Source organism: Electrona antarctica, assembly GCF_951216825.1.
Source record: "Electrona antarctica genome assembly, chromosome: 6".
Classification (NCBI taxonomy): domain Eukaryota; kingdom Metazoa; phylum Chordata; class Actinopteri; order Myctophiformes; family Myctophidae; genus Electrona; species Electrona antarctica.
Window position 1 is genome coordinate 18,644,004 of NC_136811.1, and position 14,978 is coordinate 18,658,981.

General features: G+C 41.5%; 1 protein-coding gene across 1 annotated transcript; it reads right to left on the reverse strand.

The window, feature by feature from the left end:
* Nucleotides 1–299: 299 nt before the first annotated feature.
* LOC306925413 (uromodulin-like) lies at nucleotides 300–14,166 on the reverse strand. The gene is made up of 8 exons (XM_079504224.1): nucleotides 14,064–14,166; nucleotides 11,402–11,458; nucleotides 10,845–11,032; nucleotides 9,661–9,800; nucleotides 3,057–3,299; nucleotides 2,657–2,816; nucleotides 2,490–2,565; nucleotides 300–2,365 (listed from the first exon to the last, which is right to left on the reverse strand). The coding sequence occupies exons 1-8, from the start codon at nucleotides 14,149–14,151 to the stop codon at nucleotides 2,346–2,348; spliced, it is 972 nt and encodes a 323-aa protein (XP_079360350.1). The 5' UTR covers nucleotides 14,152–14,166; the 3' UTR covers nucleotides 300–2,345.
* Between the last annotated feature and the right edge of the window lie 812 nt (nucleotides 14,167–14,978).

A 14,978-nucleotide genomic window follows, 5' to 3' on the forward strand; every position in this document is an offset into this window, starting at 1 on the left:
TCGTGCCATGCGTGTACGTGTACGGACATGTTGGTGACCCCTGCTGATGAGAGAAGAAAGACAAGCAGGTGGTTAATAGTCTCTCAATACAGACTGTTGACTTGCGCAAATTCAAAGGAAAAGAGGACACTGTTTTTCCTTTATTTTTTTGCCGATGGGTTCTCAGATTGAGTGGTTAATAGTCTCGCGTAGCCAGACAACTATTCTACAATCTCCGAATGCTATATACCTGTAGAGTCTGGATCTGTTTGTCATTTCAGTTCACAAAAGTATATTTAAAAATATCTTTAGAGCTTTTTTATTTTTTCCATTTCTGCTAAGCAACAATGTTTAGATGGTTTCTATTTATATTAGGATAGATTTGCACGACTGTAAAGACAAAACGGAAGCATTTGAAAACAGTCTGGCAACACGAGACTAGGTGGTTAAAGACAGCCTGATGGATGATGTCATGGCTTCATACAGAGGATATGATACACATATGTGTGGAATAGTAAATATATGTAAATGAGAGTGAAAACACATACTGTACGTGCAGAAAAGTAAAAATGCATTGTGTGCGCAGAAGAAATATATGCATGTGGTCAATGCTGAAAATACAAGTGAAAGTAGAATATTCTATATTTTATTACATCCCATTTTCCTATAGTGATGTGAAAGGAGAATGTATGTGTGAATAAATAATGTCTTATGTGGTGTCATATGTTATTAATTTGATTTACTTTTAGATATGTGCTGGGAAACCTGTAAACATGCACAATGACAATGGATTAAAAATGAACCACTGCCCTGTTACCATTAAACATTTAAAAACAATTACAAATAAATGAATGGACAAGTTTGCACCCACTTTTTCGCCCTAGAGAGACGACTGAAGAGTTAAAGGTCAAATTAAGCAGGTTTTTATAGTGGCAACATGAGGTTGATTTGAAACATTTGGCCCGGGTGGTGGTTCTTGGTCAACTGGGCTACCTGTAGTGCAGCCTGTGCAAAGTTTCACACTGATCAGCCAGAGACAGACAGGAGGGAAAACATAGTATCCGATCTTCCGCCGCCCAGCCTTCCATCATCGGGCCTGGCAGAGACAATAATACTAGCAAGTAATCATAATAGTATGTGAACTTTACAGCAGTTAACATATGCACTATACAGCAAGAACAACAATCTGGTACCACCCACTATAAAACAAACCTACTACAGCACTGCCACCCAAGCGTGGAATGCACCTTTCAGCAGGCCCAAGGGAGAGGAAATGATCACTTCTCCATTAAACAGGTGATCACCCCCCTTTCCTTTTCTTCCATGCCATATAGTGTTTTATTGGGTTTTTTTCTGTGATGATATTGAATTGTGTTGTTATTTTTCATGTCATGCATAGGGCCTGAATTGAAACAAGACTACGAGGTTTTTTGTTTTTTGTCTTTTAGACTAAGTGTTCTCAGTTCAGTTTCAGTTCTCTGCTGCTGATTTACATTTCTGTCTAATAAACTATTCAATCAATCAAGCAAGAGAGTTAACGTGTCCAATAATTTGAACCGAGATAATCTAAAATGTTTCTTGATAAAATTGGTTGTCATTTTGAATCATTTCAAGATGTACAGTAGAGATTCAGATCCTTGTGAGTTATGAAAAATACCTTTCCATTCAGAAACAAAGATTAGTCTACATGACACACTCTACTCTTCTTTAAAAAAAAATATAATTTTGAAACACTGCCGCATGGACTGCAATTGCATCATGTATTTAAAGAGAACCCCGCTGTAATATGCATTTAATAGTGCAGTTATAGGAAGGAGGTGGAGGTGTCCAACTGACAATTTTCTCTAGATATAGATTAATTTGAGCTGACTATTGGATTAGGACACTATAATAAGTGTCAAGATGCACATTACCAAATGTATAATACCAGTGACCACCATGGACAAAAGTAGGCCTACATAAGGATCACATTTGAAACAATGCCGTAGCCTGCCTGCCTTCCTCAATATCCCATGAGCCAAGCTGCTGGCAATTATGGTCTGTTATGGTATGCTATATGGTCTGTTTTCTTCACAATATCAAACAGAATTCATGCAATTACAAACTTTGGAGTTATAGCAGATATGTGAGAGGAAGTTGAAAAAAGAAAAAAAAAAGAAATTGGGGATTTAAACATTGAAGAAGCAGACACAGATTTGCCAATACAATTCATCAAATTGTCAATTCATTGTTATTTTTGATTTTTCAGTAATTTTTTCACAGGATAGAAATAAATAATACTGAATTAGGTAGAACATTTTATATATTGGAGAATTAGAGGTAGAACATTTTATATATTGGAGTCCGAAGATGTCCGCTGGTACACTTCACACCACTAGCTTGTCCCCTGAAGATCCAAAGCAAAGAGAAAAATCAGAAACACAAAACACATGTAGGCCTAATCCACTGTAACATTATTGAGATGTCAGCACTTCAATTCTTCAGTTCTTATTGTTGTTCTTGATACTCACAGGTGATTGGTCCAATGGTGAAGGGTTTGAACGGTACAGATGTGGAAACGGAGCGACGCCGCCTCCCTGAGCAAACCTGTGAATGGTGAAGGAATAGCAGTAAGCAGTGAAGCACACAGTTTGCTACTGACTTTAGTGTGAGTGTGGAAAGAAAGTGTGAAACTTACAGGAGAACATGAGGAGGCTCTCTGGTCACACAGGTGGAGGCTGCAGTGAAGGTAGATATCTCTGTAGTCTCCATCGAACAGGAAGAGCAGGGCAGAGAAACGAGCCTGGAGGGAAGAGCCGCTCTCAACCACTGTCACCTGACGACGGTTGGTAGCACACCTGGAGAAAAGAAGGGTCAGGTTGTAGGCCCATGATGACACATCACTATTTCAACCCTCATTCTCCATTTATTTTTATAAAGACACTGAAATAATATTATTCATATTGGTTGTTTACCACACAAAACCATACCCCGCTCCCACCCAACTTCTACCCAACTGTCTCTTTCATTTATTGATTGTTTTGGGCACAAACCATCAGAAAAATAAAGAATGAAACAAGAATGAAACCTATGCCTACTTGTTTTGAATGAAGAAGTGTCGCATGACGTCATCAGGGCTGGAGGAGTGAGTGGCGTAGCAGTCGTCCAGAACGACCACAAACCTTGGATCTGTTTCCCCTACAGATACTCCTACATACAGGGCAGAGCCCACTGGCAGGGTGACTGGGCCTGCTGGGTAAGGCTCTGTGTAGTTGGAGTTTTGGAACAAGGACATGGAGGCACTGGCTGGGGAACCCACACCTATCATGCCAGCTTCAAGCCTGTCAGAAAAAAATGGCACTTAACTGTTAACTATTCTGCAATATAGCCTACTATATCCTACTATATAGCCTACTATACAACTTCTCCAAACGTGCACATATTTCTTCCTGTTAATCAGATAGAAAGACAGACTCAAATGTGTTTAACAGCTAATGAAACAAGACTGACATGAAACGTCATATAGGCCTACAGGTTGGCTACCGATATATATATGAGGCCTTTAACCAAGAATTGGAGAGTCTGGATTGGTCCGATGAGCTTAACAGCACACTTGTCGAAGAAGCTTGGCTTGGCTTCAAAACCAAATTTACATCAGTACTGAACTACATGGCTCCTCTGAGAACCATCAGGGTCAAAACCCGCTCGGAGCCATGGATGAATTCGGACATAATGACTGCAACGAATGCCAGAGACAAAAAATGCTCTGAATTTCTAAAATGCAAGTCAAAGCTTGCCAAGCGCTTCAACAGGGGTCTCCAAGCTCAGCTGGACAACCTAAAAACCCAACGAAACAGGCTAAGAAATAATGTTACTGCCATGATCAAATCCGCCAAAAGTAACTTCATTAATAATAAAGCTGAGGAAAACAAAAACAATCCTTGAGAGCTCTGGAAGCTACTCAACAACCAATTAGGCTATAGTCAGAAACTGAAAACCAGGTTTTCAAACATAAACATTAAAGCGAACAACACTCTCATCACTGACAAGCTTGATGTGGCCAACTACTTGAACATCTTCTTTAAAAACATATCAACAACGCTGGTTAACAATCTGTCCTCCCACTCTGGGCTCTTTGGTGTAGAGCACATTAAAACCTTCTACAGAAACCTAGGTGTTTGTAAAGACGATTTTAAATTAGTTATGGTAACAACTGATGAGGTACTTAAGAAACTGAGTGCCCTCCAACCCCACAAGGCCACTGGCCATGACAATATTCCCTCCAAATTTCTCAGAGACTCAGCCATCTCTATAGCGCCAATCATCACCCACATAGTAAACCTCTCCATCAAACAGGGACAGGTCCCCCTAGATTTCAAACTGGCCAAAGTAACCCCCCTGCACAAGAAAGGGAGTAAATTAGACCCCGGCAACTACCGCCCTATTTCTATTCTAAGCTCCATCTCGAAAGTGATGGAAAAAATAGTCTATGAACAGGTTGAAAAGTATCTTGCCACTAATAAATTATTGTACGAGTTCCAATCTGGCTTCAGAACATCCCACTCCACTGACACATGCCTTCTCTATTTGAGCGACCACATCAAACAAGAGGTGGACGCTGGCAAATACTGCGGCATGGTCATGCTGGACCTCCAAAAGGCTTTTGACACAGTGAACCACTCCATACTGGTTAACAAGCTAAAAGCAATTGGTTTCGATAGCACATCAGTGAGCTGGATGCAATCCTACCTGGAGGGGAGAGCACAGATGGTGGAAGTGAACGGAACACTGTCCGTCCCCCCCCCTCCCAGTGAGCTGTGGCGTTCCACAAGGAAGCATACTAGGGCCTCTACTGTTCCTAATATATGTTAACGACATGACTTCAGCTTGTGACTGCAACTTGTTCCTGTTCGCAGATGACTCGGCACTGCTGGTCTCGGACAGGGACAAACTGCAGGTTGAAAATGCCCTCAGCTCTGAACTCGGTAGAATCTGCACCTGGCTCGCTGATAACAAACTATCTTTACACCTGGGAAAAACTGAATCCATTCTCTTTGGATCTAATAGTAATCTCAGCAAGGCAAATGGCTTCTTGGTTAGAGTGGGTGACAATGTTATCACACGTAAAGATGAAATTACCTACCTAGGTTCCATCCTGGAGGCTAATCTTTCCGGTGATAAAATGGCCACCAACGTAATCAAAAAAGTCAACCAAAGAACAAGATTCCTTTACAGGATCTCCTCACTGGTCGACAAAAACACCTTTAAGACCTTAACAGGAGCCCTTGTACAAGGCTTCTTTGACTATGCATGCACCTCCTGGTACCACAGCACCTCAAAGGCCCTTAAAGCTAGGCTCCAGACCTCCCAAAACAAACTGGTCAGGCTCCTACTTGGCCTCACCCCCCGAACCCACCTCACCCCTGCCCACTTTGACAGACTGGCATGGCTTAGGGTCGGCGACAGAGTACAGCATCTTGCAATGGGTCTGGTCCACAAGATTCGATACTCCACCAAGATACCCATGTACCTGTGTAGATACTTCCTTAATGTTAACGAAGTCCACACCCACAACACCAGAGGGAGTGCAACGAATCATGTTCAACCCAGATTCGGCACAAACAAGGGACTAAATTATTTTCGCTCCTATGCCACCAAAATGCGGAACGCCCTACCAACAGTCATTAAGACATGCGAATCCCTTGACTCCTTCAAAACCGCTCTCAAAGGGCACCTACGGATGGCTGCAATTCGAAACTGGCCCCCGTAATCTGAATCCCCCCCACCGCCCCCCCTTTTTTCCCCTCACTGTATATGTTTCTTTTCCCTTTTTACCTCCATTATGATGAATTCCTGTACTGTTCTTTGTCTATATAGAAGTGTCTATTTGTACGTCTCTAAATGTTTTGATGAATTGAACATGGTGGACCCTGTTGTAAACAAGTGTAATGCTTAATTGGGTCGTCCACTCACAGTTAACAGCCTTTGTATTGAGTTTGTGCTTGAAATGTACTGTAATTCTGCAAACTGTTAATAAAATTTTCAATCAATCAAAAGTGAAAGCTTGGAGACTGGTTGGCTACGGTACGGTACCCGTTTGGTTTCTCTGTAGGATGGCATGGGATTTGGCCTGTGAACTCTGAGACAATTTGTCAGCTCTCTCACATTGTCCTTAGATTGTCCTTTCACAATACATGTCAGAACTAAAGTACCTGTTAAATATCTCTGGTGTTCTTCCCATACTAGCTGGGTCAATCCTGTTCTCTTAAAGTGCTTCTCGACTAGGTCTGAGTTGCTGAGGTTGTGGTTGAGCTGGATGGGGAGTCAGCAGTAACTTCTTAATTGAGCTAATGGTAAATTTTGGTTTGTTTGATCTTGTTGCTTTTCAGTGACCATAGGGTCCCTGTTTTATGCGGGGGGGGGGGGGGGGTGTGACGACCCTCTCCTACCCTGCCTAACTGGCTGATTGGCAGGGTGGAGTTGGATCGTCAGTGAGATTGGACCACACCTGAGTCTGGTGTGTCCCACGCCTATATAAGTGTCCATCTGCCTTCACTCCTGAGTCTTTTCGCCTCTCTACTGGTTTGTTTGTTTGCCTTGGTTTACACCTTACAACATGAGTCAGATTGTAATCAATCAACTGCACAGCAAAAACTCTGAACAGTTCCAATTCAAGGAGCTTGTGCTCACTGAAGAGGAGAAACGGCTTCTGGCCAAAGAGGGAGCAAGCATTCCCTCTGACATGCCTCTCACAAAGGCCGAGGAAAGGACCTTGAAGAGGGTGAGAAGGAAAATCCGCAACAAACAATCTGCTCAGGAGAGCCGCAAGAAGAAGAAGGTGTATGTTGATGGACTGGAAAACAGAGTTTCCATCTGCACAGCACACAACCAGGAGCTACAAAAGAAAGTCCAACAGCTCGAAAAAGACAAGATGTCATTGGCAGAGCAACTGAGGAAGCTGCAGGCTATTGTAAAGATGACCACACAATCAGAACATGGACATCACCAAAACGTCAACTATGACGCTAGACCAGACCTCAGGCATTACAGGTGTCCTCCTTGCTCTCAAGGCCCAGGAGACAAACACCACACCATAAGCACCCAATCCCAAATGACTTCAGACGACACTGAAATCCAAATGTGAGCCCAATGAACTGCACCTCGGTAGCCTACCATGTATTAAGTCTTTGACCATTTGACATGTTCTATGATACTCCCTCACAAATCCTCAACTCCTGAGAGCCCTACATGTCCTCCACACCAACAATAATTTCAGAACAACTCAATTTACCTGTCCAAACTACTTGAGCCAATGCAACAAACAAGATAAAACAAAGGGAAGTTTAGGTTCTTAATTCACCATAGGCAAATCTTCCTCCCCATACAAGTACTGTAGCAACCATTGCAAAATGTTCCCTCCCTGGTGGATACAAGGATAAAGACTCAAAGACAGAGACAGAGCTTTCCCCCACCTAGATAACTCACCCTAGTCTTCATGTGTCCTACTGGCGGGAGGTATTTATGCACTTGAGCCCGATGGGTAGATTGGGCAACCATGAAATGGCAACCCTCTCAAAGCCATGGATGTGCCCCCAGGGCCGCACGGAAGACACACAAAAATAACAAATAGTTTAGCAAAAATAATAAACAAATGAGTCCCCCTATCGAGGCCCCATTTCTTTAACCTATCAGGGAAAGGCTCCACACTTCCTTGCACCACCAGGGAGAGAAGCACGTATCAATATCACCCCTCCCTCTTCATGAAACTAGAAACTCATTTTCTCAAAATTAGAATATCAACCAATAACCAAACCAGTTACACACTGAATATGTCTAAACTGCATCTGTATCTCCCATTATTTTAGCACTTAACAGGTAGTACTGGTACTCACCACTGGAGAACACTACCCCTGCAAGGCCCAAATTCCTGGACTGAAAGATGACCAAACCAAAGTGCTAACAACCAACCAACCATTTTCAAACATTCTAGGAATCAATTTTGTCCTACCAACTTAGACGCGAGCCCCCATGTTACAATCTGACTCATGATTGCAACAAAAGGGAGACACAGGCACAGTTAAAAGTGTATAGAAATATATTTATTTAAAGGTTAACTAACTAAATCACAAGTATAAGATGTCAGTAAATATGAATGATCATCAGTGTGTAAGCAATGCATGTGTGGGAATGTTGTAAGGTGTAAACCAAGGCAAACAAACAAACCAGTAGAGAGGAGAAAAGACTCAGGAGTGAAGGCAGATGGACACTTATATAGGCGTGGGACACACCAGACTCAGGTGTGGTCCAATCTCACTGACGATCCAACTCCACCCTGCCAATCAGCCAGTTAGGCAGGGTAGGAGAGGGTCGTCACACAATATAAAGAAAACTACCGCATTTTAAATGTCTTGCAATCCCAGATTTGACCACCCGGTGGTGGAAGCTTCACTGTTCCAACGTGGTTCTGGGGGCATTGGTACAGCAGTGTCATTTGAAACCCTACTACATGGATTGCCAGTGCCAGAGCCGGCTGCAGGATGAAATGACTGAGGGGTCAATTGAGATTTTAGAGGGGTCAAATTATTATTACATATTGCATTGTTAAAAGAAAGAGGCAGTGCCAGTTCTAGGACTCAGGTGGTCCTATGCAAGACTATTTTCTGTGGGCCCCCACCAGGGCCATAGCTATAGGCTTCAGAAAATAGTGAGGGAATGGTAGCGCTGCCCTGTCAGGGGTGGTCCGTGGGGGCTTGCCCCCCTCGACATTTTTTTAAATTTGCGATGAAAATGCTTCAATCTGGTGCACTTTGACATAAAAATTAAGAGGATAGATCTAAAAAGAACTACACACATCATATTAGATTATTATCATGTTTACTGTGCTATTATTGCCATTTACCAAAATCAGCAGGGGAGAACACAAGTACAAAAAAAAACAGGGCTGAGGGGTCAAGTACCCCTTTTGACCCCTCGTGGCACCGGGCCTGGCCAGTGCACTTATACAAGGACGCATTGTGAGCGAGTAGCCACTTTGAGTGGCAGTCAGGACAAACGCTCATGCCAGAACATGATTTAATATTCTGTGCTTATCAGGTCGCAACTCAAACAGCACTGAGTCGGCTCGAGCACGGCAACTCGCTCGCTTTGGCTTGCTCAGTGTTGTCTCACGTGGCTCAAGTACGCTTGAGTCGGCAAATGTTTAGGTGGGTACTGTACTGTACTGTACTGTACTGTACTGTACTGTACTGTACTGTACTGTACTGTACTGTACTGTACTGTACTGTACTGTACTGTACTGTACTGTACTGTACTGTACTGTACTGTGGATTCCATTTTTGTGCAATGTAGTGTGCGGTGACATTCGTGACATAAAATAAAGTTTTCAGTAGAATTTCTGAGGGGTTTTCTGGCTCAAACAAGTGCTCTGATTTTCCTGTGGACTGTTATGTAAGAAATAAATCCACAAATCCTATAGGCCTATGACAAGCTTCAGAACACACAGAGAAATCTCCAGACCACAGAAAATCCACTGAATGTTCAAAGTTCAGGTTGTGTGGGTGTAATTGAGGTTATAAAACCTAAAAGAAAAACGAAAAATAAATGAAAATGAATGTCATGAAACATTTAACTTTACTGTATTTAATATACAGTAAAGTTAAAGGTTCACTCTATCACAAGACACTTTGAACATAGGTTACTTACAGAAGGTTTCGTTTGATTTTTAGGCTGGTCTCTGTGGCCAGAGGATAGACGCAGGAGAAGGGAAACCTCACAGTTTGCGAGACATCATTTGCAGGATAGATAAATAAACTGTTGGAGTAGATGGCATGGGTGTTGTTGGTCTGAAAGACAGAGGTTAAATGAATGGTCAGTCCAGTGAATCATCTAGTCAGCTGGAAACACATTTTCCGTATCCACCACATCATTAAACAGTTTATATATCAGTAGTCATACTGTACATCAGATGGAAATAAAATAATATTTATGTCTAAGAATCTAAAAGCCACACTATCCCATAGTACAGTGGGTTTCAACCCTTTCCATATCAAGGCCCATTATTTATTTGGCATTTGAGCCACGGACCACCATGACATTTAGCCTTGCGGACCCAAAACTAAAGAATTTTTGTTATTGTTGGATACGATTTTGTCCACAATTTCATGCTGTAATGATTAGGAAAGATTACAGGCAAACGTTAATCAAAATAACAATTCTTCTACATGTTCTAATTGTATAGACTTCTTGTAAATTAAGTAATGCAGATGTTTTATAATAATTGAACTACTTGAGAGTGAAAAATCATTTGGTTACCAACTGGAACCACCTCAAGGACCACTGGTGGTCCCCGGACCTGGGTGTCATAAAAACCCCTGCCATAGTATTAATACCGTAAGGTAGCAGTTCTTGAGATATCGTATAACTATTTGATATTTAAATTATATTCTGTGAACATGTTTGGACTAAGGGTGGCGCTAGAGAAACTTACACCAACATCAGTAGGGTTTCTCCTGATTTGTCTGCTTATTAGATGACAAGATACTACCTTGTGTGCAATGTTAACATTTAGAAGTACGAGGTTGTGGGGTCATTCACACAGTACCAATGCTGAAGTGTGTGCTAGTATCTGCATTCTATCAAAAAGCCAGAAGGAGGTGCATGACTCCAACAGCTGCAAATAGAGTTCCAGTTAGGCTATATGACTGTTTCACTATATCATTACAACCTTGCTGCTAGTAGGACTAAAACACAATGCATGCATTGTGTTTGACTCCTGTTCATACTCTTTGACGACCAAACACAAAATGAGTTTAGATTCAATGTGTTGCGGCCAACAACATCATGGTATACAGTAGTTTGAACTACTGAACTATCAGACAAATCCTCACCGTCAATATGTTCCCACAGGTGTCAGCCTGACGTTCCACTTGGTACCACACTGCTCCATTATGCTCTGTGAAGGATGAGCACTGTGGGTCGGCCAGGTGGCCAGAGGATCCATTCAGACCAGAGGATTGCAGGATAAATAGATTCAGGCCAATTTGGATTTGACTCTGACCACAAATGAGGTCAGAAGCTGGAGTGTGATGGATTAAAGAGGAGAAACATACAGTAGGAAGGTAAAGGGTCAAAGACATAAAACAGCAAGGGCAGCAAGAGCAAAATAAATAAATAAATATTGATCCTACGCTCTGCCCTGACTGACTCGCACAGTGGCAAATATTATAAATATTTCTATTCCTACTGTATATTACAATTAATTGTAAATGTGAGGAAACCTTGAAATTAATCTGTTGTAATGTAAATGTGGTACATTTAAAGTATATTTACAACATACTTAATTAAATTAAAACCTTTTCACTACACAGCGGGTCATGTCTTGTATTTTTGTCAGGTGAAACCTGACTAATGAAAGCACATGAAATGTAGACGACCTAGTTTTTACCTTCATCAGGTGTTGTAGTAGTAGTAGGCCATGAAGTTGTAGGTGTTGTAGTTGCTACTGTAGTAAAAAACAAAAAAAAGGCCTTAAGCGGTACCCCACAAATATGAATAGAATGTATAATTACAGTATGAAAGCCAGGGACAAAAGAATGCTCTGAACTTCTAAAATGCATGTCCAAGCTAGCCAAGCGCTTCGACAGCAATCTCCAAACCCAACTGGGCATCCTAAAAACCCAACGAAACAAGAAATATTGTAACTACCATGACCAAATCCACAAAAAGAAACTTTATCCTACTATAAATGCGCCACGTCTCTGTATGTGTGCGTGTGTGCGTACGGTTGTAATGCACGTAACTCGAGAACCGTTTGCCCCACTGACACACACGCTCCACACCCCCACAGGGAGTGCAGTGCCCGGTATCGAGTCGGTCGGACCCACGGTTCTCCAGAACCACCACAAAAGGCTCTGGTCAGGCTCTGCCAGTGGGCTTAATGAGCCAAAGTCCCCTCATCTGTGCAATTTCCAGCCTCTGCCTCAGCTAATTGATTGCCATGGCAACCCCACACCTGCAAATTGATTACTTAACCACTCCACTTTTCACAGTCAGTTTGCACTCTTCAGACACACTAGCAATGGTAACAAGGGAGGAGGTGCTTAAAAAACTGAGTGCCCTTCAACCCCACAAGGCCAATGGCCATGACAATATTCCCTCCAAATTTCTCAGAGACTCGGCCATCTCTATATAGCTCCAATCATCACCCACATAATACACCTCTCCATCAAACCCCAAGATTTCAAACTGGCCAAAGTAACCCCCCTGCACAAGAAAGGGAGCTAATTAGACCACGGCAACTACCGCCCTATTTCTATTCTTAGCTCCATCTCGAAAGTGATGGAAAAAATTGTCTATGAACAGGTTGAAAAGTATCTTGCCACAAAACAAATGAATGTACGAATTTCAATCCGGCTTCAGAACATCCCACTCCACTGACACATGCCTCCTCTATTTGGGTGACCACATCAAACACGAGGTGGATGCTGGCAAATACTGCGGCATGGTCATGCTGGACCTCCAAAAGGCTTTTGACCCCGTGAACAACTCCATACTGGTTAACAAGCTAAAAGCAATTGGTTTTGAGTGAGCTGGATGCAATCCTACCTGGAGGGAACAGAACAGATGGTGGAGTTGAACTGTCCCCCCCAATAATCAAACGAAAAGATGAAATTACCTATACCTAGGTTCCATCCTGGAGGCAAATCTTTCCGGTGATAAAATGGCCACCAACATAATCAAAAATGTCAACCAAAGAACAAGATTCCTATACAGGATCTCCTCACTGGTCAACAAAAACACATTGAAGAGCCTAACAGGAGCCCTTGTACAAGGTTTCTTCGACTATGCATGCACCTCTTGGTATATACCACAAGGCCCTTAAAACAAGGCTCCAGACTTCCCAAAACTGGTTAGGCTACACATTGACAGGCTGGAATGGCTTAGGGTTGACGACAGAGTACAGCATCTTGCAATGGGTATGGTCCACACAATTCTATACACCACCAAGATACCCATGTACCTAAATATTTCCTTAATGTCAATGAAGTCTACACCCACAACACCAGAGGCAGTTCAACAAACCATGTGCAACCCAGATTCGGCACAAACAAGGGACTAAATTAATTTCGCTCCTATGCCACAAAAATGTGGAACGCCCTACCAACTGTCATTAAGACATGTGAATCGCCCAGGCGGTGGCGTAACCGTCTGGCCACCCGACTGGTAATCCAGTCGCAGTGTGCCGCGGGTTCGACTCCCGAGCCCGACACGGCCTTTACTGCATGTCTTCCCCCATCTCTCTCCCATTTCCTGTCAGCTTACTGTCTGTCCCTTCAAAAACCAATAAAAGGCGTAAGCCGCAAAAAAAATATCTTAAAAAAAGACATGTGAATCCCTGAACTCCTTCAAAACCGCTCTCAAAGGGCACCTACAGACGGCTGCAATTCGAAACTATCCCCCGTAAAATCTGAATCCCCCACACACACCTTTTCCCCTCACTGTATATGTTTTTTCCCATTTTTTTATCCTTTATGATGATTTCCTGTTTTTGGCTATATAGTGTGTAATTGTATGTCTCTAAATGTTATGATGAATTGAAAACGGTGGACCCTCTTGTAAACAAGCGTAATGCTTTATGGTGTCGTCCACTCACAGTTAACAGTTTTTGTATTGAGTTGTGCTTGAAATGTACTGTGATTCTGCAAACTGTTAATAAATACTTCAATCAATCAATCAATCAATCAATATGATGAACTTGGGATTTTCAAATAAATGTAGTGGATCTGAGATGTAGTGGAGTAGAAGTAAAAGTATTGGTAATGTACAAATAACTCAAAATTGTACTCAAGTACAGTATTTAAGTAAATGTACCACTGAGTGTAGGCCTACATTTCTAAGTTTACATTATTTACAATGTACTTCAAATGATTTCAATATTGTAAAATGCAATTACCGATAAATGTATGTTTGTTTGTTTTTGCCCACTATAGGCCATAGGACCACAACAGCTCAAAGTACAGTACAACATATATTCATGTGTATATATAGATATATAGAATATACTAGATAAATAAAACATTCTCAGTAAGAACACAGAACATGTTTACCTTCATCGAGTGTTGTGTTCGTTGTTGGTTTGGTTGTTGTAGTGTTGATTAGAGGGAGGTTGATGGAGTAGTCATAGTCATGGGTCATGGCCCTAGGTGCTGTCGTTGCAGGTGCTGCAGTGTAGTAATAATAATAAACACTTAAACCCTATATACTACAACTACATCATGTAGCAAACATAGCCAATTTGATATTCACCCAATAATTGTCTACTGTATTTTTTGCCGAATGGAACACTAGATTAGAGTTCATGTGTTTAATTAAAACTAATAGTGTAGCTAGTGGTGGAAAACATACTCAAATTATTTACGTAAAAGTACGGAATTCCAAACTTACTTGTGTAAAAGTACAAAAGTATTGGTATCAAAATGTTCTTAAAGTACCAAAAGTAGAAAGTATACTCATTATGCAGAATGTCCCATTTCAACATTTCAACTGTTAAAAATATTTTAAAATTAGCAGATCTACAAGCTCACAATGCATCGCATTGTGGGCTTGTAGATCGGCTATTTTCAAATGGCCGAAATGTATGTTGAAGAGGTTAGTGTGGAGTATGTTTTGTTATAGTAATCAAAATCTACAAAGTAACTAGTAACTAAAGTGTTCAAATAAATGTAGTGGAGTAAAAGTACAATATTTGGATCTGAGATGTAGTGGAGTAGAAGTAAAAGTATTGGTAATGTACAAATAACTCAAAATTGTACTTAAGTACAGTACTTAGTTACATTTGTACTTAGTTACATTTTCACCACTGAGTGTAGGCCTATATTTCTACAGTAAGTATACATTATTTACAATGTACAATTTCAATATTGTAAATGCAATTACCGGTAAATGTATTTACTTAATTTTGGTTTGGTAATTTTGGTTTTGTTTGTTTTTGCCCACTATAGGCCATAGGGCCACAACAGCTC

Excerpts from the sequence above, each read along its gene's own strand:
- LOC306925413 (XM_079504224.1), bottom strand. The coding sequence starts at position 14,151 with ATGACCCATGACTATGACTACTCCATCAACCTCCCTCTAATCAACACT. Across the intron at positions 11,459-14,063 it reads GAACACAACACTCGATGAAG|TAGCAACTACAACACCTACA; the intron begins GTAAACATGTTC and ends TTTTTACTACAG. Across the intron at positions 2,817-3,056 it reads CACTTCTTCATTCAAAACAA|GTGTGCTACCAACCGTCGTC; the intron begins GTAGGCATAGGT and ends TCTTTTCTCCAG.